At 41.2% G+C, this 25978-nt stretch overlaps 1 protein-coding gene across 1 annotated transcript in view; it reads left to right on the plus strand.

The window, feature by feature from the left end:
* LOC145394680 (protein argonaute-2-like) overlaps positions 1 to 25978 on the plus strand; it is an 88028-nt gene that overhangs the window by 50995 nt on the left and 11055 nt on the right. The window contains exons 7-10 of the mRNA XM_080268456.1: positions 4770 to 4936; positions 7798 to 7982; positions 17116 to 17319; positions 19194 to 19311. Of these exons, the coding sequence (XP_080124582.1) occupies positions 4770 to 4936; positions 7798 to 7982; positions 17116 to 17319; positions 19194 to 19311 (674 nt within the window). The remainder of the gene's footprint in view (positions 1 to 4769; positions 4937 to 7797; positions 7983 to 17115; positions 17320 to 19193; positions 19312 to 25978) is intronic.

Below are 25978 nucleotides of genomic sequence, written 5' to 3' on the forward strand. Positions count from 1 at the left end.
GACATCCTTTTCCCATCCAGAGTAGTAGTATATAAAGCCATGTAACAGCCCACATAATCTGATAGTCAAGTGGAATGTTTTGTGGCGAACTGAGATTCATAAGACCCCAGTATGAACTGCGTCTTTGATAGTGATTAATTTGTCAAGTTTTATTTAGGTTATTTCAATTGTAGTGCAACATATTATCTCGTAGGTGATATTGAGGTCCCAGAAGTAAAATGGATTTTGCTCTTGCAAAGCTTATTTTATAATACAAGATGCCTTCCTTATGTAGCTTTAAAAAATCTATATATCTATCTATCTATTGCCAGACGCCTCAATCCCGTTTAGGGTGGCCACAAACAAATCGCCTCCACGTCGTCCTGTCCCCCGCCATTTCACTGCCCTGCTCCCAACTCACACCCCCCTCTCTCATATACCTCTCCACCCCATCCCTCCATCTCATCCTCTGCCTCCCCCTCCCTCTTCCCCCCTCCACCTCACTCACATACACTCTCTTCCTCAGTCTTTCACCCTCCATCCTCTCCACATGTCAAACCACCTCAGTGTGTTCCTCATAACACATCCTATCACATCCACATCCACACCACAACGCTCCTTTATATCCTCATTCGTCAGCCTGTCTCTCCATGTGACTCCACAGGCTCCTCTTAAATAACTCATTTCCACTGCTCTCACTCTTGACTTGTGTCCTTCCAACAATGTCCAAGCTTCACTTCCGTACGTTAGAGTTGGTATCACAATACTGTCATGTAGTAACTTTTTCACTTCCATGCTCACTTCCCTGTTTCATATCACTGCTTTCAAAGAACCAGCAACCTTTCTTCCCTGCTGTACCCTTTCAAGCACTTCACCCTCCAAACCTCCATCCTTACTCATCACACTACCCAAGTACTTAAACGTACAGTACTCACATTTTCCAATTCCTCACCGTCCAACTTCGCTGTTCATTCACTGACTTCACCTCTCTCAAAGACCATCATTTTACCCTTCCCTACATTCACCTTTAGATTCCGTTTCTTGCACACTGTCCCAAACTCATCACCAAGCCTTGCAGCTCCCCTTCGTCTTCACTCAACAACACAGTATCATCTGCAAACAACAGTACAGGGAGTTTCCAAACACTACCCTCTCTCACCAGGGCCACTCCAACATCCACTACCCTACCTTGTACCTCTTTTATTGCCCCATCCATGAACAGATTGAACAACCATGGAGACATGACACATCCCTGTTTCAACCCAACCACCAAAGAGAAAAATTCACTTAGTTCACCATCCACACACACTGCAGCCTTAGCACCATCATACATACTCTTCACAGCATTCAGCAACTTTCCATCTACTCCATATATTCTTAATACTTTCCACAATCCTTGTCTATCCACGCTGTCATGTGCTTTCTCCAAATCCATGAAAGCCGCATACATCTTTCCCTTCTCAAGAAACTTTTCCACTAAAGATCTAAGATTGAATGTCTGATCTACACAACCTCTTCCCTTCCTAAAGCCTCCCTGCTCTTCTCCAACTACACTGTAATTCCTCTGTTCATTCTCTAACTCTGTCAATACGTATCCTACCATACACTTTTCCTATTATACTAAGAAGACAAATGCCCCTATGATTACCACACACTTCTTTTTCCCCTTTCCCTTTGTACAAGGGAATAATTATACCTGACTTCCAATCCTCCGGGACTCTACCTTCCTCCCAGGCCAATCTGCACATCTTCCACATTCATTCTACTACTATCTCTCCCCCATGCTTCAGCATTTCACCACACACTCCATCAATTCCTGGGGCTTTCCCCATTTTGACTTTCTTCATTGCTTCCACAACTTCTGTCCTACTGATTTCTTCCTGTCTTCTCACCTCCCTCCTTCTCCCAACCTTTCCCCAGCCACTTATACTCGCATTACTTCCATCCTGTATGTTCAACAATTCCTTAAAGTGTTCTCTCCATCTGCTCACTTTTTCTCCCTTCTCCACTAGTAATCTACCATTTTTATCTTTCACTCCCCTGCTAACCTCACTTCCACCCTGTCTTACTCTCTTCACCTCTTTCCAGAACATCTTCTTACAGTCCCTCCACTTTACACTCAAATTCCTTCCAAATTCCTCATCCACTCTCTTCTTACTCTCTCTTACTAATCTTTTCACCTCTCTCTTTCTTTCTACATATAACTCTCTCTTCCGCCTCTCAACTTCTTCCACGCCCCTATTTCTCATCCATTCATTGTATGCCTTCTTCTTTTGTGCCACAGCCTGTCTCACCTCTTCAGTCCACCATGCTGTTCCTTGCATCCCCCTCTGTCTTCTCTTCCTCCCACACACCACATCATGTGCTGCACATATTTCTTCTGTAAATATCCTGCACACACCTTCCACGTCCCCCATCTGCTCCAATTCATATTTGCCCAATCATTCCTCCACTTCTCTCATATACGCTGCCTTTTTCTCATCCTCTTGTAACCTTTCCACTGTCCTTGCAACTACTCCTTCCTCTCGTCTTTCCCTTCTTCTATTCCTCCATCTTACTTGTATCCTAATTCTGGCCACCACCAAGTTGTGGTCAGAAAGTCCACTCCCCCAACCTCTATAAGCTCTTACATCCATTACACATCTTCGCATCCTTTCATCCACACACACATAATCAATCATTGCCTTCCTTTCATTCAGTTCACCACCCACCCTTCTCATCACTCGCCATGTATACCTGTGGATCATTTTATGCCTGAAGAGGGTATTGACTATCACCAACCCCCTCCCAGCACAAATGTCCACTAACGCACTGCCATTCTCATCTATCGCATCAGGCACACCCCACTCACCAACTATTCCATCCACCTTCACATTCCCTACTTTACCATTCATATCACCGATCAAAAACACTCTCTCATTCCTTCCAAACTTTTCCATGCACACTTCCACATTTGTCCAGAACTCTTCTCTCACTCTGCTTGCATGATCTTGCTTTGGTGCATACACACACACAATCGCCCACATTTGTATTCCAACTTTCAACTTTACCCACACAATCCTCGACCCAACTGATCCATACTGTCTTATGCTCTTCTTCCATATTTTACTCACAACTATACATACTCCTTCCTTTGCCCTCTCATTCTCACCTACTCCTGCACATATACCCCATCCATACTCCCATTCTCTCACACTTTCTCCTCTCCATTTTGTTTCAGTCATTCCACATACATCCACTTTTGCACCCTCAAGCACCTGGACAATCTCTCTCTCTTTCACCTCATCATTCGCTCCTCTTACATTCCATGTAGCCATTACCAAGTCCTTTGTCCGGTCCTGGGTCGTCATTGTTTGGTCAGTCCTTGTCCGAGGCTTCTTGTTTGGTTTTTAGTTAGTTGTTTTCCGGGGAGGGGCACTAACCCTCCGCCAACCCTTTTAGTCGCCTTTTACGACAAGCAGGGATACTTGGGGAGTATTCTTGAAAAACCCCCCTACCCCTAGAGGGGGTACTATACAGCAGAAACTACAGTATACTGCAACAGTGAGATGGGAAAGGATTAATTATGTCTGAGTCTTTAATGTGTGGAGGAGTTTTGTTATTTGGGGGACATGATGTTTGCTGGAGTATGGGGTGAAGTTAGCTCAGTAGCAGATACAAGGAGTGGTTGGAAAAAGTTTGGAGTGTTGTTGCCCCTCTGACGTTGAGAGGTCTCTATCTATCTATCTATTGCCAGACGCCACAATCCCGTAAGGGGTGGCCATTTGACTCTGAGTTACAGTATTTGTTTTACGGGGAGGGGCACCAACCCTCCACCAACCCACTTGTTGATATGTAGGGAGCATGTATGGTTTGGTTATATGGTTACCACCCAGCTTTGTAAATGGTTTCTCAGCTTACAGGAAACCATTTGGCTTGTCACTCAATGTAAAGCCACCTGTAAAGGAAAGAGAAGCAATAAGAAGTGACAGGAAAGATGGGAGAAATAGGAAGAGAGGAGGGCAGGCACAGAAAAAGAATGATAAAGGCTAAGGAAGAAGTAGGCAGCTCTACATCACGTGAGTGGATGATGGTCGCCACCACCTAGCACAAAGAGGTCTCTCCCTCTGTGTTTAGAAGTCCTTGTATGCAGCATGTTTTAGGAGTGTAATGCTGTATGGTAATGAAGTTTTGGCCATGGAGAAAGAGGATATTTGTAGGCTCAAATGTAGAGATGAGAATGATTGGAGTGCTTTGTAGTGCATCCCTGAATGACTGGCCTGGTGGGGTTTGGATAGCATATAAAGAGTTGAGAGGAAGGAAGGCACTTGACTTTAAAGTATTATTGTTGCAGTGAGAAGGGTAGATTGATATGGTTTGGACATGTGGAGGGGATAGAGGACTGCAACTGGTCGCAGAGCATGAGACATGTCAACATTAAGGATCAATTTGTAAAAGGCAGACCAAAAAATATATGGGATGAGGTCACAGAAAATGACTTCAGGGAGAAGGAGCTGAATAGAGAGGTTGCTAGAGGCTGAGCAGCATGAAGAGCTGCCATTAGGTGATCAAGGCTGACTCATGTAAGCATGTTAGAGCCTTTATAAATGAACCAGTGAACGAACTAGTTAGTGTGTTAACAGCATATCAAATTACTGTATATAGAAATTTGGTCACAGAATGGCTGTTGAACAAGGTAGTCTGAGGATTTGTAAAAATTAATGAATTCTCATTTCTTTGTTGTCTTATATGTAATTTTTACCTATTTATGAAGAACCAAAATCAGTAATGCGTATCTCATTCTTCATCAGCACGAATCAAGAAGAGCGGAGATATGGATGTTGGCATTCTTACACAGTGTGTGCAAGCAAACAATGTGAAAGCCTGCAAGCCACCAACTCTGAATAATTTGATTCTAAAAATCAATGCCAAGCTGGATGGAATCAACAGCATTATTGCTCCTGAAAACAAACTTTTGGTAAGTTCTGTGTTGTACATTTTAGATAGATATTCTCATTATTTAAGTTGTTGTGACCCATGGCTGACAGGAAAATAACCTAGTTGTCTCCAGAAATCTGGTCACTTCATCTGGAACCAGTTGTACTGAAAGATTGTCTGTGTTTTGACAATTAAATGCAGCAAGTGAGCAAATATAGTACAGTACTGTACAGTAAAATCCCAGTTTTATGGATTTGTGATTTTATGAAAATACTGATTCTTCTAAGCGAATGCAAAAATATATTAACAGTAACTAAAAATGTAAGTAAATCTGTTGAATTTGGCAGTGTTTGCTTGCCAGGTTTGGCTAGTACTCATGCAAACATGAGCTGCACTGTTTAATTGGAAATGCTTCCCAGAGGTCAGTGTGGGTCAGTGAACTAAGACTAGTGAGTCCATTGGAATACAGTACAGTGGGGCACCAATTTTCGCGCCTAATTGGGTCCAAAAATAATGAGCGAAAGTGGAATTAGCGAAAGTTGGGGCATTGTCTTTATGGCAAAAAGGCTAATTGGTTCCCGGTTATCCTAAAGTAACATCAGATTTTCATTTTCACTTGCAATACAGTACATCAAATCACTATTGTACATTGCATTGTGAGATACAAACAATAAAAACTGTACAGTACACATTATATGAGGAGAAACATACCACAGAGACCAGGTTGAGGTGTTTAATGGATGTTGGGGGTAAGTATCCGAGGCGCGTGGCAGGCTTATTTAGCCACACCAGACGTATTGGCGCCACCTCTTGCTGCCTCGCTACCACCATGCTGTTTCCTCATACTACGCACTGTCGATTCTGGGATGTTAAATATACGGCAGATTTCACTGTTTTTTGCGCCCTTGTCCATGTGCTCAACTATCTTCCTTTTCATTTCATTATTATACTGCCGTTTCTTCACTCCAACACGATACTCTCTTTTAGCCTTGGCCTTTCCTCCCGACTTTGAATGTCCCGGCCACTTTTTATCACCACCACTGCCTCCCGGCCCTCCCCCCACACCACCAGGCTCTCCCCCCACACCACCAGGCCCTTTCCCCACACTACCAGGTATAGTAGAGGCCATTGAACCGTGAGAATCCAACACAATGGAGCTAGCACGCTCGTACACAATGGCGGGAATGGGTGGACAGTGTTGACATGACGTCATTCAAGATGGCGGTGGGTTGCGGGCGGGCGGTGCAGGAAATTCAGTGTTCAAAATATTGTCCCAAACCCAAAATTTGTGCACGAAAATCGATTTTTTTCAAGCGAAAGTAGAAGTTAGGGAATATTTGGTGCATGCCGCGAAAGTGGATTCCGCGAATCCTGCTGTAGCGAAAGTTGGTGCACTACTGTACCTCATGGGTTAGTCTGCACTGGTAGACAAGCTTTTTCCACCATTAATTTGCGTATGCTTGTTTGAACACTAGTTTCCATGGCTCCTCCCAGAAATATGGCCACTGGATTCATCATCATCATGTATTTCAAGGAAGACAGGTATCTGAACAATTAACATGAAGATGGAAAATTTACAACTTCGATGAAGACGTAGGTGAGGTGAGGGTGGTCCACTGCGATGCTTGTGGTTTATCAGTTACGTAGCAGTGTTGTTCCAGTGCATAAGTTCATTGTTTATATAAACAATGGTATGTATTTTACAGTATTTGACAATTACTGCTCAGCACTGCAGTGATTTGTGGGTAATAAACACTGTATCAAGTCAGTATCACATATGTACTTTTAATATATGCAAAATCTAAAAATATAAAGCTAATAATCATTGGTTTTGGACAAGGATCAACTGTTATTTCATTGGGTGCTGTATTCATAATACTTTTGGAGCATATAATATTGCTTAGTTTTTGCTTCAATCTTACTCAGTAATGCTACCAAACACTTCAGAACCAACCCATATTGAAAAAACATGAAGCACAACAAATAAAGTAACTCTCATTTCCTATCAATCTATCTATCTATTGCCAGACGCCATAATCTCTTAAGGGGTGGCCATTTGACTCTGAGTTATGTGTTTTACGGGATGTGCACTAACCCTTCCATGGTAGGAGTGGCACAGGCTTCTTTTTCATTCAGAATCTGCACATTAAGTTGGGTATTCTAGGGTCGATGATATATGTAATAAATTGTTATAACTTTTTTTTTTTTTCTAAACAGTTGCACATTAGCAGAATTTTTTTTTGTAAGAAATTTGAAGACTAAAGTTATTCTTAAAACTATGTTTCTCTAGTAAGCCAGAGTAGTTATTTTGTACAACTTTTTTATTATTTTGTTATTTTTGTAAACTTTTTCATCATTATTATTTTAAAGAAGTCACCATATTTTTGTCTTTAACAATAAATAATCTCAGAAATGTTTATGAATTATAAATATACCGTACAGGAGGAAAGGTAGAATTTTCTGCAAGTTCATACACATTTTTTCCATTTAAGATCAGCGGTATTTTTAAGGAACTTCATTAACATCTTTGCTTCATTTGCTTTCCCCTTAAATTCTTTGAGCCTCCTCTTGACATCAAATGAGTCTTTCCCTTAAACTGTCAGCCAAGTGACTTCCTTTTCTTTCTAAGCACCAGAAAGTGCAGGTGTCGTCCGCAAGTCCCATTTTTTCTCTTCTGTTGCTCTTTCTACTTTCATATCCAACAGAGCATCCTTATCACCGTGACATGCATCACTTTTACATAAAATGTTAATTTTCCTAACCAACCAGATTGCATATCCCCCCAAAATATTTCAAAAACATTTATTCCCAGCTCATATTATTCAGTTACTGATGAATCTGTTTGTTAGTAATTGGCAAACCATACTTCACTTACATATTTGATATTTGAACTCCTGTCAGGTTTTGGATCGTCCAGTAATGATCATGGGTGCAGACGTAAATCACCCCCCAGCAGGTGATGGGGAATCCCCCTCTTTAGCAGCAGTGGTGGCTTCCTTGGACTGCTATGCCTCAAAGTATGCCACTGAAGTAAGGACTCAGGACCATCGTGTAGAAATCATCCAGGACCTCAAGGCTATGACAAAGTAGGTGATAGACTAGAATGACATTGTTGAGGGAGGGAGGAAATCATTTTGTTTCGTTTCATTTTGGAAGGCTCCAACATGCTTGCTTGCATCTTGGTCGCCTAATGGCTGCTGTCCATGCTGCTCGATCTATGGCAGCCTCCCTGTTTAGTCCTATAACCCCGAGGTCACACTTAGTAACCTCGTTCCACGCCTTTTTCGATCTGCCCCTCCCAACCCCACCCCCAGTATTAACGCATCTCACTTTCTGCACCCAGTTGTCATCCGCCATCCCCTCCAGATGCCCAGACCACCTCAATCTGCCTCTCCCCATCACAACACCAACAAACTTCTGTCCCATCCTACCTCTCAACTCTTCCATCGTAAACCCAGCTTTCTCAGGCTTTGCATGCAGGGACACTCTGCACATCCACCCAATCATTGTCATTTTTGTACGTTTGAGCCTGCGAATATCCTCTTCCTTTACTGCCCAGGCCTCATTACCATACAGTATTACACTCCTAATACATGCTGCATACAAAGATCCCCCAGCACACAGGGAGAGCCCTCTCAGTGTCAGGAGAGGCAACAGCTTCCCGAACCCCCTCCAACCACTTCTCACCCAACCCTCAGAGCTAGCTCCAGCCCCACCTCCAGCACATAACATGTCTCCTAAATAACAAAACTCTTCCATACACTCAAGAGACTCACTAGCAAGTTCAATCCTCCCAAGCCTGACAATCTCCACCTGCTCTCCCCGACACGCTGCACATATAAAATCACCATTATCTTGCAGTCTACCTTTAAAACCACTATGTCTCTTATGCACCCACTTATCACAAACACTGCACAAGATAGAATAACTTCCCACGCCCTTGTGGCAAATCGCACATGGCCACTCTCCCTCTTTAACAGTACTGCCACCAACTCTACATGTCATCACTTTTGTTTTATCTGCATTTACACTTAAGCCCTTGTGTCCCTTACCATCTCTCGACTTCCCAAATCTTTCTTCCCCCTCCCTTTCATTTTCTGCAATCATCAGCATACAACATCTTCCACGGAAGTCCATTTCTGAAGTCACGTGAGAGGGCTTTGAGTACCATGCTAAACAACAAGGGACTCAAAACTGACCCCTGATGCACACCAACATTCGCGGAAAACTCATCACTCATATCTCCATTCACTCTTACCTGGATGCGAGCACCCACGTACATGGCCATAACCACCCAAACAAGCCACTCCTCCATCTCAAGCTTTCTCATTGCCCACTTCACCCCCTCTTTAGGGACTCTGTCAAAGGCCTTCTCCAAATCAACGAAAACAAAGTACAGTTCCCTTTTCTTTCCTAGAGTATACATTGTTCCTGGAGCTGTCGAACAATAAATATGGCATCAGTGGTCACCCTGCCTGGCATAAACCCATACTGCATCTTGTCAATATTCACTCACAAATCATACCTTCTAGAACTGTCTCCATTACCTTTATTATCTGATCTAAAAGCTTTATACCTCAATAATTTCCTATTTCCAGGGCATCACCCATCCCCTTGTACACATTTACAATTACACTCTTTAGCCAATCATCTGGGACAACACACTCATACTGTATATAATGTATAATATTGACAGTAAAGTAACCAATATTTTCAGTTGACATTGTAGCCAATTACATTTATAGTTGGCCGAACTTGTATTTTTAACAACCAGGCCTCTCTATATAAGGTGTGAATCCTGGCAATTCAAGACATTTACAACCGAAGGGGAGAAGGGTGCCGGGGGATGACATGGGCTGATGGATGGTAGGATTATAGAGGTTGAGTAGGGTTTGGATGTCGGAGATGAAACGGGTAGGAGAGGGCCAAGAAGTTACTTTTGTAGGTACAGTGAATAATTTAACAGGAAAGAGCATAAGTACATTAAAATTACTGGCCTCTCCTGATGTAGAGCCTCAAAGCAACATATCCCATGCCTGGGTAAGAAAAGGCTCCATATACTTAAAATTGGTAAGTAGGAGTAAAATATTTGAAAACAACAACAATAATAATAATAATAATAATAATAATAATATAATAATAGTAGTAGTAGTAATTAGTGTTCATTGCAAAACCTGTGAACCATCTCAAGGCTAGTCCTGTAGGCTCAGGCATGGACTACATATTATGTACCACAGGCATCATAAACTATTCATTTGTGCACTTTCATTTTTATCCTAGTCTGAGCACTTCTGCCTGTCTGCCATAGTTTTGCCTTATGTTGTTTGTTTTGGGGTTTTGGTGTCTTTCCACATACATCCTCGCCTCTCTCATACTTTAGAGATTCTTTTGATTTTCCTTTCAACAAGAGTGAGCTTTTTAGGTTCATGATATACAATACTTTGTGGGCAGGCTTCCTGCTTGTTAGCACAGTCCCTGTTCTCACTTTTTTTTTTTTTTTTTTTTTTTTTTTCCCATTGTAGTTTCTTAATATTCCCTGTGTTTTTCTGTGTGCTATTACTATGTTTTACTAGCACCTTGCTCTTGTGGGATGAGAGTTCTGCAACTTTTACCAGGGCTTCAATCTGCCTCTCAAGTTGTTTCTCCTTGCGTGTGTGTACTGAGAAAAGAAACTGGTTCCAGATGCTGGTTCTCCACATCTTACTCGTAACTCTATCCCTTCCTGGTGAATTTCCTGTAGAGTCATGCCTACAGTAATTCATCTTGAATCCAAGGCTTCTTGGACACATAATCTGTGAGACATCTTGAGTTCCTTCATATTGATTCAGAAGCCCCAGACTGGTGTGAGATTCACTGGGCAGGAGGCAGGTCACCATCAAGACTACCACCTTGCCTAACACATAAGCTGCAGCTTAGGGAATCTGCCATGCATCTGGTGTGCAGAAAATGTATCTATCTATCTATCTATTGCCAGACGCCTCAATCCCGTTTGGGGTGGCCACAATCAAATCGCCTCCAAGTCGTCCTGTCCCCCGCCATTTCACTCCCCTGCTCCCAGCTCACACCCCCCTCTCTCATATACCTCTCCACCCCATCTCTCCATCTCATCCTCGGCCTCCCCCTCCCTCTTTCCCCCTCCACCTCACTCACATACACTCTCTTCATCAGTCTTTCACCCTCCATCCTCTCCACATGGCCAAACCACCTCAGTGTGTTCCTCATAACACTTCCTATCACATCCACATCAACACCACAACGCTCCTTTATATCCTCATTCGTCAGCCTGTCTCTCCACGTGACTCCACAGGCTCCTCTTAAATAACTCATTTCCACGGCTCTCACTCTTGACTTGTGTCCTTCCAACAACGTCCAAGCTTCACTTCCGTACGTTAGAGTTGGTATCACAATACTGTCATGTAGTAACTTTTTCACTTCCATGCTCACTTCCCTGTTTCTTATCACTGCTTTCAAAGAACCAGCAACCTTTCTTCCCCTGCTACCCTTTCAAGCACTTCACCCTCCAAACCTCCATCCTTACTCATCACACTACCCAAGTACTTAAACGTACTCACATTTTCCAATTCCTCACCATCCAACCTCGCTGTTCATTCACTGACTTGACCTCTCTCAAAGACCATCACTTTACTCTTCCCTACATTCACCTTTAGATTCCGTTTCTTACACACTCTCTCAAACTCATCCACCAAGCCTTGCAGCTCCCCTTCGTCTTCACTCAACAACACAGTATCATCTGCAAACAACAGTACAGGGAGTTTCCAAACACTATCCTCTCTCACCAGGGCCACTCCAACATCCACTACCCTACCTTGTACCTCTTTTATTACCCCATCCATGTACAGATTGAACAACCATGGAGACATGACACATCCCTGTTTCAACCCAACTTTCAAAGAGAAAAATTCACTTAGTTCACCATCCACACGCACTGCAGCCTTCGCACCATCGTACATACTCTTCACAGCATTCAACAACTTCCCATCTACTCCATATATTCTTAACACTTTCCACAATCCTAGTCTATCCACCCTGTCATATGCTTTCTCCAAATCCATGAAAGCCGCATACAACTTCTTTACCTTCTCTAAAAACTTTTCCACTAAAGATCTAAGAATGAATATCTGATCTACACAACCGCTTCCCTTCCTGAAGCCTCCCTGTTCTTCTCCAACTACTTTCTCTGTTCTTTCTCTAACTCTGTCAATAAGTATCCTATCATACACTTTTCCTATTATACTAGGAAGACAAATGCCCCTATGATTACCACACACTTCTTTTTCCCCTTTTCCTTTGTTGAAGGGAATAATACCTGACTTCCAATCCTCCGGGACTCTACCTTCCTCCCAGGCCAATCTGCACATCTTCCACATCCATTCTACTACTATCTCTCCCCCATGCTTCAGCATTTCACCACACATTCCATCAATTCCTGGGGCTTTCCCTGATTTAACTTTCTTCATTGCTTCCACAACTTCTATCCTGCTGATTTCTTCCTGTCTTCTCAACTCCCTCCTTCTCCCAGCCATTCCCCAGCCACTTATACTCGCATTACTTCCATCCTCCACGTTCAACAATTCCTTAAAGTGTTCTCTCCATCTGCTCACTTTTTCTCCCTTCTCCACTAGTAATCTACCATTTTTATCTTTCACTCCCCTGCTAACTTCACTTCCACCCTGTCTTACTCTTTTCACCTCTTTCCAGAACATTTTCTTACAGTCCCTCCACTTTACACTCAAATTCCTTCCAAATTCCTCATCCACTCTCTTCTTACTCTTTCTTACTAATCTTTTCACCTCTCTCTTTCTTTCTACATATAACTCTCTCTTCCGCCTCTCAACTTCTTCCACGCCCCTATTTCTCATCCATTCATTGTATGCTTTCTTCTTTTGTGCCACAGCCCGTTTCACCTCTTCAGTCCACCACGCTGTTCCTTGCACCCCCCTCCGTCTTCTCTTCCTTCCACACACCACATCACATGCTGCACATATTTCTTATGCATGATCATAGAAAATGTGATCAGATATACTTCTACAAATATTTAAATTCATACGTGCCTTAGTTTGCGCTACAGTTTTATGAAATCGAGCTTATATATACAGTGTTTCACAATTATATAGACAAATCTTGACTATAGACAGAATATTGGAGACTAATAATAAAAATGCCACTGAATCCGGATAAACATAATTAGAGATAAAGGCGTTTTAGGAGTGGAGTTATAAACTATGTGATTTATGATAAGTGTACAAGCAACATAATCAGCTGAGTCCCGGACCTAATCATGCTGTGACACTGACATAACACATCCATCCAGGAGTATTTTGTACAGTCTTATGGTGAGCAGCGTTTAGCTCCTACACGTCCAAAATGTAACAAACAACAGTGGTAACTGAACATGGTATGCCAACATACGTAGCTTGAGCCAGCTGTCTGAACACATAAACTCCTGTCCTGATGTCCTGATGGCTGCCACAGAAAAATGCAGTGTATGTGAAGCACCATGGCATGCCAGTGGAGTAGTGAATAATTATCACACTGGACGGGTTAACAAACTGTTCAACATATGAGAAACTCTGCTATCCCCTCCACCACCTCACAGAGGGTACGGAGTAAGGGGGAGAGCGGGTGATAGTGTTTGGATGACAGCATGAACTTACTGTATTATCCACTGGCTGAGCTCTGACAGATACAGCATCGTCACTGATGCCTGTCCAGGATGCAACACAGCACCCCATACTATTAAGCACATTATGGAAGACTGCATTGCACACAATCACCTACACCAACAACACAACATACACTCTTTGAGAGCTCTGTGGGAAAGCCCGGTCTCGGCCATGGCCTTCCTAAGGGACTCGAGGCTGTTCGCCCAGACTGCCTAGGGAACAACTACTACTACTACTACTACGTTAATCTTTTTTACCATATCTCATTTCACTCACTTTAGGAACACAATTCATAGACATGAGTATACTGTATAATGAAAAAGCAACAGGTAAGTACCAAGATGCAGTCACCGGTAAGCACGGGGGAGTGAGGGGGTTGATGTGTTGGGACAATGGTTCAGGAAAGTGGCCATTATTGTCTTCCTTCTCCTTCACACAGTATTACCAATACTGAAAATGTTTGTTGGTAATTTGCCATTATCTGTTTAATTATGTGTATCTGGATTCACTGGATATTATATATTGTATGTTTATAGGTTCACATTTTCTGTCCATAGTCACGATTTTATGCTTCAGTTTGAAACACCCCATGTGTGTGAGTGTGTGTGTACAGTATGTGTGTGAATATGGAATATTTATACTGTATATATATATATATATATATATATATATATATATATATATATATATATATATATATATATATATACAGTATATACACACACACAGACACACTTAGGTTATTCTTTCCTTTATTCTTTCCTCTTCCTTCTGTCTATGGGTGACTCTACACTGAGTGACAAGCCAAATTCATTTACTAGGTTAGGTGGTAACCATATAACCAAACTATGGCACCTGGTGGTTTAGTGGGTAATTAAGGTGCTTCAACCAGATTGAGCCTGTGTCGGTTCATATCCATGGGATGATTGGGGTTTATTGCTCACATAATGCCACTCGAGGATGAGTGAAGTTTGTCACTTTCATCTTAAATGTCAAGACCCACTGGCCTAGTCCCAGGCTACTACACTCCTCATGGGGCACCACAGATTTAGATGACGTATGTATGTACCGCATATACATATATACAGTGTGTGTGTGTGTATCTATCTATATCTATCTATCTATCTATCTTTATCTATCTATCTATCTATCTATATATTGTAGTATAAACACCAGCAAAGAGAATGGTATACCATTTATACCACTACTGTATAACCAATTTGTGGTGGCAAATTTGGCTGTGGATTTTTGTTTATTTATTTATTTATTTTATTTTGTGCCCTAGGAGCTGCTATCACTTCTGTCCCAGAAAGATAACCAATTTTCCAACTCTTCACGTTTTTTGTGGATTTTTGTTGTTAATTCGTTGATTTCTGGTGTTTAGCATTAATATGGATATTCCTGTGTGTGTTTTGATGCCTCAACATGGCAGAGTGACCAAAAAACACTGCCAAAATTTGAAGGGGTACTGTATATATATATATATATATATATATATTTATATATATATATATATATATATTCACTGCAGGGCAGTGAAATGGCGGGGGACAGGGCGACTTGAAGGAGATTAGTTTGTGGCCACCCCAAACGGGATTGAGGCATCTGGCAATAGATATATATATATATATATATTTTAATTATTATTTATTTATCCTTTTTTTTTAACATTACTTGGCTATTCCTATGTGTGTTTTGATGTCCAAATATGCTTGAATGACTGGAAAACTGCCAAAATAAACACAGGTACTGTACAAATAGGCTAGGTATAGGTTGGAGGTTGAGTATAGGTAGAGTCTGGGTATAGTAGGGGGGATATTGTTCATTATCCAGATATTGCCACTACCCGGACATGCCTTTGGCTCTGTTACGTTGGACGATCGAGGAAGTACTGTATTGCATCCATTATTGGTATCATATCCTGGGGTACAAGAAACCATTTGTCTTGTCACTCGGTGTAGGGTCACCCTAAGTGACAAGCAAGATGGTTTCCTATACTGTACACCAGGAAACCATTTACTATGTATGCTGGGTGGTAACGATATAACCAAATTATGGTACCTGGTTGTTTAGTGGGTAATTAAGGCACTCCAGTTGGATGGTTTCTGTGCAGGTTTATATCCAAGGGATGGTTGGGGTTTATTGCTCATGTAATGCCACTCATGGGTGAGTCACTCTCATCTTAAATTTCAGGACCAGCTTGCCTAACCCCGGGCTCCTACGCTTCTCATGGAGCAACACAGGATTAGATGATGATGATTATCCATCATCCATCGTTCAATTCTATGTTTCCCCATGAGAAGCAGAGGAGCCCAGGGCTAGGCAACTTGGTCCTGACATTTAAGAAAAGAGTGACCAAGCTCACTCATCCCTGAATGGCATTACATGTGCAATAAACCCCAACCATCCCATAGATATAAACCTACACAGGCTCAATTCGATTGGAGCACCTTAATTAAACGCTAAACCACCAGGTGCCATAATTTGGTTATATGGTTACCACCCAGTGCAGTAAATGGTTTCCTGGTGAACAGGAAACCATTTGGCTTGTATATTGTTAACCACTTGATATGAGAGAGGGGTGTGTGAGTTAGGGGGAGGGCAGTGAAATGGCAAGGGACAGGATGACATGGAAGTGATTTGTTTGTGGCCACCCCTTATGGGACTAAGCCATTGGCTATAGATGAATAGATAGGTTAACCACTCCCACCATCACTGCCAGTAATATATTTAATTTTAATGTCTTACCGTTCCGTAAATTATTACTGAAATAAAGTTTGCAATGACATATTGTGTATATGTATCTATGCAAAATGCATCAAGTCTGTGGCCCTTCTCGCTGGGCATGCTGTTGAGTAGTTCTCTCTTTCATTGCTTTCTGGACCATACCTTACCTCATCCTTAGATGGAAAAAAAAGAGGTTGGGATGATGATAGTGCAGTATTGTGTTGTATAGCACTGTATTGTGTAACAAACTTGGGTAGCCTTATAATGAACATGGAGTAGTAATTTAGGATGATTGATGAACATTGAATAAAGTGACACACATATCCCACCATTTAGGTTGTTTGAGAGGGTTTGTTTTGTTTTCTTTGAATATAGTTTTCCTTGGCAAATTTGTCATGATTGGTGTGGATGTCAAGCTGAATTATTGTTTTCTCTGAAGTATTACTTGGTATTTTAAGCATACAAACTTTTGAGTACCTGTAGCAGCATCTAAAGCGATGTGAGTTTAACTGATCATAGCATCTTACAAGTCACAAAACACAGTAGATTTGAAATTAATTCTACTTATCGTCAGTGGCCGTGGCAGCCCAGAGATGAGTGGAGGAAGGGAGTAGGAAGAGAACCAGATGGGTATGAAGTACGAAGTTACTGAGCTGAGATGAAGCAGGCTAATAATGAGTAGCTTAGAATGGAGAAAGTTTGGGAAGGCTTTTGCCATGCACTGGCCTGTTGCTTGTTCCTGAAGATGAGTGTGTGTTGGGTTACTTGAAAAATTTTATTCATAGCTTTTTTTTTAATTTCCCCACAGAAACCTGCTGCTCACATTCTTCATAGAAAACAAGAAATTGAAACCCCAGCGACTGATCATGTTCCGTGATGGTGTTAGTGAATCACAGTTCCAAGAGGTGCTGGCATATGAAATGATGGCCATGCGTGGTGCATGCAAGGCTCTTCAGGAGGGTTATGAGCCTGGCATCACTTTTATTGTGGTCCAAAAGAGACATCATACCAGGTGAGATTTATTAATGCTAGGTTGAAGCAGGGTTTGTTATGTTGTGATTGTGACTTTGACCCCATGTGACTGTCCTAGTGTCCTTCCTTCAGTATTTAGCCCTGATTTAGGTACAGCTGGAATTTTTAAAATCTCACAGTTGATAATTGGAAAACCTAGTACAGGCATACCCTGATAATCAGCTGATTGAAGACTGATGATTCGCACTTTTGATGATACAGAATATTGGGCATACCCTGATAGTTAATTGATGAATAAAAAATCGATGATTCACTCAATGATACAGAATAGGGGATGTACCCTGGACAACCATCATGTTGTACTGTCTTCACTTACTTTGCTGTTCCAGCTATCCAGCCATCGACAGCTTGAAATGCACAGGGTTCAGTTCGTGTATTATTGAACACTGCAAAAAGAAACATTGTATTTATCTTTACGCAGGGGATCAGCATGCACAGATTCTCCTTACATCATCATTTAAAAAAAAAAAAAAAAAAAAAAAAAAAAAAAAAGGGGCCCACATTTACGCAGAAATATTCCACTTGCACCTCCACTGCTGGATTGAGAGAGAGAGAGAGAGAGAGCAAAATTATGTAGCCCTTATGAGTGCCCCACAGAGGCCAAAATTGCTGGCGTACACTTTTGCAGACACTGTCTTAGCAAGTGATAAGAGGGCGAAGAATGCCAATTTCTTGTGTACTGAATTTACTTTAATTATCTTCTTTTATAACCTTTGGATGTGATGCAAAAATGAACAAGAGAGTGGGATAGAAGTAGCAGGAGGAGGAAAGAAAAGGAAAAAAGTGAAAAAAGAAAGAAGAAAAGTGGGAGAAAAATAGAGAGGGGAAGAGAAGGGAGGGATAAGATTGCCATCTGTCAGTATGAGGTTTTATAAGAGAGAGAGATATCAAAATTACAATAAGTCTCAGAGAGAGAGAGAGAGAGAGAACAAAACTACGGTAAGTCTGAAAGAGAGAGAGAGCAAAACTAAGGTAAGTCTGAGAGAGGGAAAGAGCAAAACTAGGTAGTCCTTACAAGAGCTGAACAGATGCTGAAATTGTCTGCATTCACTTGTGTAAACATTGTCTCAGCAAGTGAGAAGAAGGTGAAGGACACAAATTACTGTACTTGTGTACTTCCTCATTTACTGAATTTTCTTTTATTGTTTTCTTTTATAACCTTTGGATGTGACTTGAAAATGAATAAGAGAGAGGGATAGAAGTAACAGGAGGAGAAGGAGGAAAAGTGAAATGTGGAAGAGGAAAAGTGGGAGAATAAAATAGAGAGGGGAGAGAAGAGAGGGATAAAGTCATGGTCTGCCAGTGTGAGGCTTTATAAGAGAGAGAGACAAGAGAAGGATAAAGTCATGGTCTGCCAGTGTGAGGCTTTATAAGAGAGAGAGACAGAGCAAAACTCTCAAAACCATTAAAGCCAGTTGAAAACAGTCCTTGTCACTGTTTCGTCTCCATACATCGTTATAAGCATCACCGGATATTGCATTGGGCTGGATATTGCGACGATGGATGATTGAGTTTACTATAGATATATATATATATATATATATATATATATATATATATATATATGTATGTATGTATGTATATATGAATCAGTATTGCTTCCATAATTTTCTAAGAATAAAGAAGATATATGATAGCTAAAAACAAAAATGTCATGAAAGTTAGTATATATATATATATATATATATATATATATATATATATCATTGGTGTAAAAAGTTTTGCTTCAGCTCATTATCAGTACTCTCACCCAGACTCATCTCATACCTGTTTGTCAGTATGGATACTGTACCAGCATGTACTAATGCAGTCATTTTGCATCCTCTCTATTTGTTGTATTAATATTTGTGACAGGTTCTTCTGTGATCAGAGGCAGGGTGTGGGGAAATGTTTGAATGTACCCCCTGGCACAGTGGTAGATTCCAGCATCACCCACCCCAAAGAGCGTGACTTCTATCTGTGTTCTCATCAGGTATGTCTTATTTTAGCATGAAGCCTGTTTAGAGGTGTGAGTTATGAATTATTGTGTTGGAATGTCATGTGTGAAGATGCAGAACCATATACGGTATAACCACTATAATCTCTTATTCATATTTACAACCAATGCAGATATGCCCAGTCTGAATTTATTATCTTTTAATCTGTAATCTGTACTGTTTAGTAAATGGATCAAGTGGTGTCTTATAGCATTGAGGGTCATAAGATTTTTCCTTGTTTGGAGCTTCTAACATTAGGGGAAAAAAAAAAATCTGTACACAGTAATGTTCAACCAGTACTTATACAGGAAGTGTATTTTCTGTATAGAACCTTTGGCAGCTGGGGCAGTAGCATTTGTGTCTACCAGTCCTCATGCTCTGAGTTCAGCCCCATTCAGGGGCAGACATTAACCATTTGGAGCTGGTTATGCATTCTTGCTACGGTATCTGTAGATTAATTTATTTACCATATATCATGCCATATAATGCACACTTTTCCTTTAAAAATTTTGCTTCAGAAGTCACCCTGTGCATTGTGTCTTAAATGTCATGGGTTGGGGTTGCCCTTTAGGTAAAGGTGACTGGTACCAGTGCCACCAACAGACAGAAGTAAATCACTCAGTGGCCATATCAGTTGTAAGATTTCAATAATGTAGATGTAGCTGAGTGTGCATTATCATAAATATATCATAAATAAACTTTAACTAAGCATTCTGTGGGTTAGATATGTGCACACATGGAACATGGAATGATTGCTTCATGCCAAGCACACTGTATATGGTAGATTGTAAACAAAAGCTCATTGATTACCTGCTAGCAAATGCAAGGTGGCAGTGAAAGATTTGTATATTCATGTATTTCCACTGCAAATAAATAATCTAATGCAAAACTATTTACCCTCACAACTTACTGGAGGATGTTGAATATGAATAATTAGTAAAAAGATTTTCCCCCAAATATTCCTTGCCAAATAATGGGTGTGTATTATGCACTGGGGTGCATTATATGGCAGGAAAAATGCTAACATGGAAAAGATGTCTGGTAGTGATGAGATTAGAAGGAAATTCTATTGACTCCTGTTGCTTTGAGAAATTTCAAGCTAAATAACCTAATCAGGTGGTAGCAAATAAGATTGATGGGGTTAAAGAGGTTGTAGTAGTATGTCCTACATCTTTACACTGAACTGAAGTTTCCTTGACGATATATACGAACTCCATAACTTATACACACAGTCTCTCTAACACAACTTTCCACATGTGCATTTCACATTACACTAAATTCCAAAAGTTTTCAACACTTATACCTATGCATGAAGCATTGCATGGGAGCAAGTTAATTCTTCTGTGGCAGATATGGTGTTCTTCACTCCTTTTGATCAAATGTCTTCCAGGACTTGAAAAACAGAGGAGTATCTTTAGCCTTTTCAGTCCAGTGATGTATTTTTCATTTTACTGTACTCTTATCTCCAGACAGGTGTATTGATTCTAGGAGAGACTTTCCTACCTGGAGGGTTGAGCTGTGGCCATTATTAAGTTCTTCACTACTTTGGGTCCCTTCTAAACTGAGTAAATTGTCTGGGGGTAGCAAGAATGCACAGTATCAGTGAGATATGTCTTTTGATTGAAGAGGTTACTTGTGTGGTGCAGAGAAATAAGACCACATGCATTATGTATTGGTTAGTCATATGTCTGTAGTGGAGTATGTACTTGATGGTTTAAGCACTTTTTTTTTTTTTTCTTTCAAAACTTTATTCATGTTAAATACATCCAGATTTGTCTGTTCATATGTTTTTTCTGTTACCATAATCTTAAGAACATGACAGGGTTGTGGAATTGTTGGATTTTTAAAGTGCAGTTTTCTTTTATGGTACAGAATTACCTTAAACAGTATTTGCATAATTAGGGGGAAACCCAGTTTAGTATAAGTGATCTTTGATCTTTAGCCATACTGGAATTTATCACGATATATTGCTCTACAGTCCAGTAAACAGCATTATCCCCTAATGGACCACTGGAGAGTTTTGGGCTACAAGGAAGTTCAAAATATCAACACAAATCATCTTCAAAGTATTAACAAAATTTTCATTTTAAATAGTTATACATCATGTGAAAATACATGTGACATTATATCCAGTACCTGTACTTGCTGAACAGTGTTGTTTCACATGAGCCATAAATCTCTATCTATCTATTGCCAGACGCCTCAATCCCGTTTGGGGTGGCCACAAACAAATTGCCTCCAAGTCGCCCTGTCCCCCGCCATTTCACTGCCCTGCTCCCAACTCACACCCCCCTCTCTCATATACCTCTCCACCCCATCCCTCCATCTCATCCTCGGCCTCCCCCTCCCTCTTCCCCCCTCCACCTCACTCACATACACTCTCTTCGTCTGTCTTTCACCCTCCATCCTCTCCACATGGCCAAACCACCTCAGTGTGTTCCTCATAACGCTTCCTATCACATCCACATCCACACCACAACGCTCCTTTATATCCTCATTCGTCAGCCTGTCTCTCCACGTGACTCCACAGGCTCCTCTTAAATAACTCATTTCCACTGCTCTCACTCTTGACTTGTGTCCTTCCAACAATGTCCAAGCTTCACTTCCGTACGTTAGAGTTGGTATCACAATACTGTCATGTAGTAACTTTTTCACTTCCATGCTCACTTCCCTGTTTCTTATCACTGCTTTCAAGGAACCAGCAACCTTTCTTCCCTGCTGTACCCTTTCAAGCACTTCACCCTCCAAACCTCCATCCTTACTCATCACACTACCCAAATACTTAAACGTACTCACATTTTCCAATTCCTCACCATCCAACCTCTCTGTACATTCACTAACTTCACCTCTCTCAAAGACCATTACTTTACTCTTCCCTAAATTCACCTTTAGATTCCGTTTCTTACACACTCTCTCAAACTCATCCACCAAACCTTGCAGCTCCCCTTCGTCTTCACTCAACAACACAGTATCATCTGCAAACAACAGTACAGGGAGTTTTCAAACACTATCCTCTCTCACCAGGGCCACTCCAACATCCACTACCCTACCTTGTACCTCTTTTATTACCCCATCCATGTACAGATTGAACAACCATGGAGACATGACACATCCCTGTTTCAAACCAACTCTCAAAGAGAAAAATTCACTTAGTTCACCATCCACACGCACTGCAGCCTTCACACCATCATACATACTCTTCACAGCATTCAACAACTTCCCATCTACTCCATATATTCTTAACACTTTCCACAATCCTTGTCTATCCACCCTGTCATATGCTTTCTCCAAATCCATGAAAGCCGCATACAACTTCTTTTCCCTTCTCTAGAAACTTTTCCACTAAAGATCTAAGAATGAATATCTGATCTACACAACCTCTTCCCTTCCTAAAGCCTCCCTGTTCTTCTCCAACTAATTTCTCTGTTCTTTCTCTAACTCTGTCTATAAGTATCCTACCATACACTTTTCCTATTATACTAAGAAGACAAATGCCCCTATGATTACCACACACTTCTTTTTCCCCTTTCCTTTGTACAAGGGAATAATTATACCTGACTTCCAATCCTCCGGGACTCTACCTTCCTCCCAGGCCAATCTGCACATCTTCCATATCCATTCTACTACTATCTCTCCCCCATGCTTCAGCATTTCGCCACACACTCCATCAATTCCTGGGGCTTTCCCCGATTTAACATTCTTCATTGCTTCCACAACTTCTCTCCTACTGATTTCTTCCTGTCTTCTCACCTCCCTCCTTCTCCCAGCCATTCCCCAGCCACTTATACTCGCATTACTTCCATCCTCTACGTTCAACAATTCCTTAAAGTGCTCTCTCCATCTGCTCACTTTTTCTCCCTTCTCCACTAGTAATCTACCATTTTTATCTTTCACTCCCCTGCTAACTTCACTTCCACCCTGTCTTACTCTTTTCACTTCTCTCCAGAACATTTTCTTACAGTCCCTCCACTTTACACTCAAATTCCTTCCAAATTCCTCATCCACTCTCTTCTTACTCTCTCTTACTAATCTTTTCACCTCTCTCTTCCTTTCCACATATAACTCTCTCTTCCGCCTCTCAACTTCTTCCACGCCCCTATTTCTCATCCATTCATTGTATGCTTTCTTCTTTTGTGCCACTGCCTGTTTCACCTCTTCAGTCCACCACGCTGTTCCTTGCACCCCCCTCCGTCTTCTCTTCCTTCCACACACCACATCACATGCTGCACATATTTCTTCTGTAAATATCTTACACACACCTTCCACGTCTCCCATCTGCTCCAATTCATATTTGCCCAATCGTTCCTCCACTTCTCTCTTATACTCTGCCTTTTTCTCATCCTCTTGTAACCTTTCCACTGTCCTTGCAACTACTCCTTCCTCTCGTCTTTCCCTTCTTCTATTCTTCCATCTTACTTGGATCCTAATTCTGGCCACCACCAAGTATTGGTCAGAAAGTCTACTCCCCCAACCTCTATACACTCTTGCATCCTTTACACATCTTCGCATCCTTTCATCCACACACACATAATCAATCATTGCCTTCCTTTCATTCAGTTCACCACCCACCCTTCTCATCACTCGCCATGTATACCTGTGGATCATTTTATGCCTGAAGAGGGTATTGGCTATCACCAACCCCCTCCCAGCACAAATGTCCACTAACGCACTCCCATTCTCATCTATCTCAGCAGGCACACCCCACTCACCAACTATTCCATCCACCTTCACATTACCAACTTTACCATTCATATCACCAATCAAAAACACTCTCTCATTCCTTCCAAACTTTTCCATGCACACTTCCACATTTGTCCAGAACTCTTCTCTCACTCTTCTAGCACGATCTTGCGTTGGCGCATATACACACACAATCGCCCACATTTGTATTCCAACTTTCAACTTTACCCACACAATCCTTGACCCAACTGATCCATACTGTCTTATGCTCTTCTTCCATCTTTTACTCACAACTATACACACTCCTTCCTTTGCCCTCTCATTCTCATCTACTTCTGCACATATACCCCATCCATACTCCCATTCTCTCACACTTTCTCCTCTCCATTTTGTTTCAGTTATTCCACATACATCCACTTTCGCACCCTCAAGCACCTGGACAATCTCTCTCTCTTTCACCTCATCATTCGCTCCTCTTACATTCCATGTACTCATTACCAAGTCCTTTGTCCGGTCCTGGGTCGTCATCGTTTGGTCAGTCCTTGTCCGAGGCTTCTTGTTTGTTTTTTTAGTTAGTTGTTTTCCGGGGAGGGGCACTAACCCTCCGCCAACCCTTTTAGTCGCCTTTTACGACAAGCAGGGAAATAATAAGCAATGTCTCAAACACTGGAAAGATTGACAGTCATTTATATTGTGCTCTGCTTATGTACATCAAAATTGCAGCAAAATACTGTTAAGTAAGTACAGTACTTGATATTATGTCAAAGCTGAATCACATGATGTGCCCCTATCGGGAATGTGATTTATGCTAATACTACAAAAATTATGTGTGGTGATATTTTGAACATCCTTTTCACCCAAAGCTCATAAGGGACCAATTCCACAATGGTAGGAAACAAGAGGGTTAAAAAAAAAAAAAAAATCAGAATATGATAAAATTTCATTACCATCAATTATTAAGGCATCTGGCAATATATAGATGGATAGACCATCAGTTATATCAGTACCATATGTATATACATCCACCTGTCTCATGTCATTCTCTTCAGCAGTCACTGTAATTGCATTACAATTTAATACCTCATAATTGTGACTTTAATTAGTTATAGCTTTGCCAGCAGAATATCTTTTAATAACCCATAACAAACCTGTGTGACTAATCTCCTCCAGACACTCCCACCATCACACTGACTATGTGGACATGTGAAAATATTTTTTTATCTTAATTTTGGGGGTGCTTACCATCCACTTACTCGATGTAGTGCTGCTCTCCGGTGTCTGCCCTTTCTTCCCCTCCATCCTTCTTTCCTTCCATCCTCTTCTGTCTTCCTTTCCTTCATTCTTTCCTTGTCCGTCGCCTACGGGTAACTTTACACTTCCTCTTCTGTCTTTCTTTCCTTCATTCTTTCCTCTTCCTTCTGCCTGTGGGTGACTCTACACTGAGTGACAAGCCAAATGGTTTCCTGTACACCAGGAAACCATTTCCTACGCTGGGTGGTAACCATACAACCAAATTTTGGCGCCTCGTGGTTTAGTGGGTAAATATTGCGTTCCAATATGAGCCCCCACAAACTAGAAAAAGATGCCACCGCTCGCCAGATAACTTAATGTAAAATGCAAAAGTGGGGTCAACATGAATTACCCTCAGTAATACAATTTTTGTGTTACTTTACTGATAATAGGATACTTTTTTATTTATCTACACATAATACTGGAGAAAAAATGGCTTCTTTATCAAAATATAATAGAAATGGAAGGTTGCGATCATCTCAGTTTAGGGATAGTCTACAAGCGATTATTATGTTGCCTGAGTATTGATCACAGTCATTTTTTTAGGTGGTGAATGTACATCTGTAAGGAAAAATTGTAAATTAGTATAAAGAAATTGTATCTTACAGAAGAAATGAAGGAAATGTGGTACTTAAACAATCGAAGATTGTATGAACCCACTGAACTCATATGGAGGCACTTTCTTATAGATAG

Source organism: Coenobita brevimanus, chromosome 28 (genome assembly GCF_032717465.1).
Source record: "Coenobita brevimanus isolate Jiangsu-jjx chromosome 28, ASM3271746v2, whole genome shotgun sequence".
NCBI lineage: Eukaryota > Metazoa > Arthropoda > Malacostraca > Decapoda > Coenobitidae > Coenobita > Coenobita brevimanus.